The 5830-nt window shown below is 40.7% G+C and overlaps 2 protein-coding genes across 2 annotated transcripts in view; both read left to right on the plus strand.

Annotated features, from left to right (window-relative positions):
• LOC104943490 (protein ANKUB1) overlaps positions 1–3313 on the plus strand; it is a 4754-nt gene extending 1441 nt beyond the window's left edge. Inside the window, exons 2-5 of the mRNA XM_010768929.1 lie at positions 1049–1265; positions 1632–1746; positions 1871–2522; positions 3140–3313. Coding sequence (XP_010767231.1) covers positions 1049–1265; positions 1632–1746; positions 1871–2522; positions 3140–3313 — 1158 coding nt within the window. The remainder of the gene's footprint in view (positions 1–1048; positions 1266–1631; positions 1747–1870; positions 2523–3139) is intronic.
• A 791-nt stretch (positions 3314–4104) lies between these two features.
• ppp1r2 (protein phosphatase 1, regulatory (inhibitor) subunit 2) overlaps positions 4105–5830 on the plus strand; it is a 14076-nt gene continuing 12350 nt past the window's right edge. Inside the window, exon 1 of the mRNA XM_010768930.1 lies at positions 4105–4476. Coding sequence (XP_010767232.1) covers positions 4346–4476 — 131 coding nt within the window. The 5' untranslated portion in view covers positions 4105–4345. The remainder of the gene's footprint in view (positions 4477–5830) is intronic.

Raw genomic sequence — 5830 nt, forward strand, 5'->3', positions numbered from 1 at the left:
GTGGGTGTGTGTCCCTTTGTCATCACTTTTACATCCTCTTGTAAAATAGTGCCTTCTACCAACCTTACCTTATATCCAGGACCCATGGTTAAACTGTACACCTCAGCACGTGCACTCCGCTCTGCATCGGCCAAACAGCTCGCTGCACCCGCACTGCGAGGGGGACCCAAATTCCCATCAGCAAAAACACGTGGGTTTGCTATCCCGGCTCCAAAATGGTGGAATGAGCTCCCCATTGACGTCAGGACAGCAGAAAGCTTACACATCTTCAGGAGCAGACTGAAAACTCATCTCTTTCGACTCCACTTCGAGCGATAGAATTACTAACAAAGAATTGCTAACAAAGCACTTATATAATAATAAAGGACTGGCTTATCTAAAGCCAGTTGAGTGGCACTTGAAATATTTTAGCTCTATGAAACCTGATGTACTTATATTCTGTTTTCTTCAAGTTTGTATCTTGTTGGTCAAACGCACTTATTGTAAGTCGCTTTGGAGAAAAGCGTCAGCTAAATGCAATTTAATGTAAATGTAATGTAATATAGGTCCATTTCACTCTGGAAACTTGTATATATCTTGGATTGTGTATCTTTGCTATATGACATCTAAAGTTTTTATTTCAAAAATAAATGTTTGCCCTCCCGGTCCTCAAGATTTCACCTACAGTATACTATTCACTATAAATCTTTTGCTTAAAGGATGGTAAATCATGTACAGAGCTTTTGCAAATAAAAATATACATACAAGCTTGCCAGGCTCTGGTTTTCCCTCAGCAAAGATATCCAAAGACAAATCTGTATAGTATTTTTCTTAAAATATGATGCAACTTTGTGTGATTGAACATCATTTCAACCACAGAGGGGCAGCAAACTCCTTGTTGTTTATTGGCCACCTGCACTGGCAATATTTTAGAGTGATTCAGAGTCCAGATAAAAATAATAAATGCACTTAATTCGGTTTTTTGGGGATAAACAACAGGGTTTCATCAACTAAAGTCTTGGTATTCTTTTTACTTATTAACTGAATGGCCATTATACTTTTCTTTCAGAGTGAACGAAGGCCTGTGATGCGTGTGTTCAATGCTGTGACAGGAAAAATTCTACCAATCATGGGAAGTGAGGCCCTTCTGTATATGTCCATCGCTAGACTGAAATCTGTGGTGTCCATGCAAAGCGGCCTCCCTGTCGGCACTTTCAGACTGAGCACACCTGAGGACGTGCAGCTCTACGACTGCAACCAACTGCAAGACTACGCCATTGTAGTGGGTACGGCCTGCTCTCTGTTTATGCAGTTGATGTGTGTTAGTGTGCAGTGAGTGCTACGTAGCTCCTTATTTTTTTAAATGTCAAAGCTAATAACACTTTGATTGATTCAGTGAAAGTTTAGATATCATGTTTTGTCTTGACTTCTAAATTACTTTATTTTAAATTGTGAAATGTAGGCTACTAAGCCTCCAATATGTGTTGAATGTTAGCTGGTGGGAGCTTCATAATAGAGAAGTGGAACAGAGCATTTCTTTCTTAGAAATAATTGTTTTCTATTTTGAAGTTAATATTATAGTATAAGAATTTAATGATTCAGATCGATTTTAAAATCCTAACCGTTATTGCTATTTTACTTTTCAAACAAAGGCACTACTCTCCGTTTGGATACCTGGGATGGGTGGGTGGAGTTCCTCCTGAGTTGCCTCCTTGGCCACAGATTGACAGTCCAGATCCACCTATCAGAGAAGAAGCCGGTAATGAGGTCAGAAACTCCATTCATAATCATTCAAATACAAGTGCAACAGAACTGTTGTCTTTCACTTTATCCATAAAGTCAGAGTGAAATTTTACACTTAAAATTAATAATTTCTGACCTGCTTCTCCAGGTTTCAGCTGCAGGTGGCACTGTATATCGCTGCCTCTTCTGGTCACCTGGATCTGGCAGGCTGGCTGCTGGAGAGAGGGGTGCATGCTGACAAACCAGTCGGGGTCCATCCGTACCGCCAGTGGTGCCAGCAAACCGCCCATAGAGACACCGGAAAGTGTCCCATCCACATAGCTGTAGAGCGCAACCACCTCCTCATCCTTAAACTCTTCGTCACCAAGAACCTTTTGAGCTTGACTTGTAGGGACCCTGGAGGTCGGGATCCTTTGAAAGTTGCTATTCAGCATGGTAGCAGGGACTGTGTGCAATACTTAGCAAACAAGCTGTGCTCAGTAGTGTCCCTGTCAAACATGTCCTTGCCCATGCGTATCTACCTCCAGATAAAACGCTGGGTGAGTTTGGGGCAGAAAGGGGCAGCCTCCAATCAATGCCAGTACAGTGCTGCTTTCAAAGCCAGGGTGGGAGATAAGTTGCTGGTGGATGGTTTCAACCAGCCATACAATATGTCTTCCAAATCCAGGAAAACTGTAACAATACCAAGCAGAGGAATCAAGGCCAAAGCTTTGCAACCCTTGCCTCCCATCAGCAACTTACTTTCGCATCTCCCCAGTCTAGGTGACTTTAAAGAGATGCAAACAAATCAGAAACAAGATGTGAAAAGTAAGAAAGCTTGCCTATTGGATGGAATCTGCCAGGATGACAGCAGCTTATTGAGAAGGAAATGCATACTGCCACCCATTTCCAGAGACAGAGTTCCCAGGCCAACATCTCACCATATTCTGACTGCATCTCTGAAGTCCAGCACAACACCAAGAGAAAAAGCCACATACTACTTGACCGTAGCCAGGTCTGTATACTTTTTATTCAGGTTATAACATGGTTTTCATTATGCAATAAAAACAGATTTGTCACATAAATGCAATTTTATTTGAGGTTCACAGCAAAGGGTCAGTTAAGCAAAATCTGTTTTACGTACAGTCAATTTGTTTAAACCACACATATTTTCTGTCTGTAATTCTGTCAGTTTCTAGCTACTGATGGGCTTATAAAATATTATGACACAAATTAAGTTAAAGGCGTTACATATATTTTCACATTAAAACGTTTTTGTAGTTTCTCTAATAAGAAATTAAATATAGGCTATCAACTGCCTCATTTTTTGGTTATTTCACCACACTAACAATTCATCATGATTGATATGACTTACATATGTTAAACAAATACATGACAGCCCTACTTTATTGAGTTAATGCATGTTTCTCTTATGCAGCAACTTTACAGAAAAGCCTTGGTTGAAGCAGCTGAGCATTGCCCGGACCCTGATCAGGAAGCGTGTCCATATGGCCTGATCCAGATGTGTTCATCATCAAACAAACTGCTGGTGGATCTCCCATCAGCTGCTTCAATAACTGTGGACAACGAAGAATCCTTCAGTGACAACTGAGGAGTGTATCTCAGGCTTAGCGTGTTGTTGAAATTAAACTTGTCTGTCTATATATACGTATACCCGAGTATCTTCCTTCTATTGCTTTTTACACAAAAAGAGATTGATAGACGTACGTATATGTACAGATTTAAAAACTTGTTTTAATTACTGGAAGTGAATGATTAATTAATGCAATTTTGTGTTTAATAAAATCTAAAGGAGAGGGCCTTGCTGATGACTTGCCTTTGGTTTAAATTTAGTAACAAAGCCAACTGCAGCCCTCTCTATGTGTGTAGTTGAACATCAATAAACAATTTTCTGATTAAACTTGAAGAAGAACTGGTTTATGAGTTGTTTTAAGCATTTGCGAAACTGGAGGCAGTAATAGTCAGCAAACTTTGGTTCCCATTGTTTTTCTCTCTTAAACCAGCAAACAGAAAAGGGACTGGTTTTTCCATGCAGGTGCTCAACACCCAGGGGAGGGATATATTTTGTATTCTGCTATGCTGATGTTAAATCTGGAGAAATTGTCCCGACCACTTTTTCTACCAAAAGGACGCCCATGATTGTAACTGTATCAAAAATAAGCAAAATAGGATCGAAAATTGGTCTTTTATTTAAACATATATGAATACATTAAAAGAAGATGAATACATGCCAATATAAATGTAGGAAGACACACCATACAGCTACATCTAAATTTATGACACAGACATTTCCGAGCACACAAATGCAGCATTTGTAATCGCGTTTCAAAGTCTCGCGATACTGTGAGCCTAGCTGACCCGCTCGTAGTGCTGTTCCCCCCCCCCTCCCACCACCAGTCAGTGAACAACCGGAGAGTAGCTAGACATGCAGAACCGCCAGTGCACGTAGGATATACCACATATTTCTCCTGAGTTTATGAAAGAGCATTGAGTTATGACGGGGAGCATGTTTAAAATAGAACCTATCTTTGTTCATTGAGTCGCAGGAAGAAATAACCGAATCAGAAAATCTCTTGAAGGGAAGAAATAGTTGCGCGCCAGGTCTGATAGTCAACGTGTGGGAATGGCATCTCCCCGGCCGATAAAAGGCATCCTTAAAAACAAGAACAGCGGGACAAACGTCAAATCCCTGCCCGAAGAAGAACCGGGAGAGAATGCCGAACAAGCACCTGTACTCTCGGAAGATGACGCACAGTAAGTTTTGCTTCGTAAGGCTGGCGGCCAGGTTAGCTAGCTAAACACTTGTTAGCCTCTATAACGTCCCTCCCCTATCAGGATAAGTGTAGCGTTTACATCTCTTGGTTGGCTGTATTATGTAAGTCAACGACATGTAATCTCTGTTTGGACACTTTTTGGTTCTATCTTGTGACTGAGGTGGTTACTCGTCCCTGGTAAAATGTTTTCGGCGTGTCGCATGTGTATCCAAGAGCTAACCGCTAGGAGCCGTGTGTAATGTTAGCTTGTTGGCGACAGGTAACGTTAATGACGTTGTAACGGATGTTTACATTGTTAGTTAGGGACCCTGAAATACAACTCTCTGACTGACGTCTTCCCTAACGTAGTGGTTATTTAAACAAATGTGGTTAACAATTATAGTTAAAAAGTGAAAACCTCCACCCAACGATGACCATAATAGGGCAAATGAACATCAGCCTTACCACAGGTCGTCATAGGGCTAACGTGTGTAGGTATCGTTTAGTAAGTAAGATAAGAAGGACCTTTATTCATCTCCGTGGGGAAATTCAGGAGATTAAAGTGGCAATTGACAGAGTGAAAAACATTACAGTAGAGATTCACACGAGTATAATACAATTATATAAGTATCTGTTACAACAAGATATCACAACAAGGTCAAACTTTGATCATCTGAACGTTTAAATTGTTTTTTTCTAGAGCTTTCTTCAGTCACTTGTTTCAGAATTGCTTTCTTCAGTCACTTGTTTCAGAATTGCTTTATTTGTCCATCAACGGGGACAGTATCACAACAGCAGAATAGTGCAGATAAGTAAAAATAATAGGCACACTTTATTAAAGGTCCCATGTCATGGCCATTTCCACTGATCATAATTCCATTGTTGAGGTATACTAAAATACATTTATACAGTGCAATTTTCCAAACTCACATTGGTTTCGCATACAGCATCTCTGTAAAGTATGTGTATTCAGCAATTTTCCAAACTCACATTGGTTTCGCATACAGCATCTCTGTAAAGTATGTGTATTCAGCAGTATTCACTCTCTCCACTAAACGGCTCGTTGCAGCTCTTGCCCCCCCTCCCAGTGTGCTCCGTTTGGTCGGGACGTTGTGAATCGCGCTGAGCTCCGTGGAGGTGTGGTCTCCTTGTTTAGCGATACACAGCGAAACACAGCCAAACTCATCCTGAGCTAGGGCTGGGCGATATGGTCTCTAAATGATATCGCGATATTTATTGACTATATCGCGATATACGATATATATCGCGATATTCTGAAATGTCCTCTAAAACACATACATTTTTTTAATTTAACCCCTTGATTGTTACAGTCACGCCAATATGATGATTCTAGT

Source organism: Notothenia coriiceps, unplaced genomic scaffold (genome assembly GCF_000735185.1).
Source record: "Notothenia coriiceps isolate Sejong01 unplaced genomic scaffold, NC01 NC01_scaffold00006108, whole genome shotgun sequence".
Classification (NCBI taxonomy): Eukaryota; Metazoa; Chordata; class Actinopteri; order Perciformes; family Nototheniidae; genus Notothenia; species Notothenia coriiceps.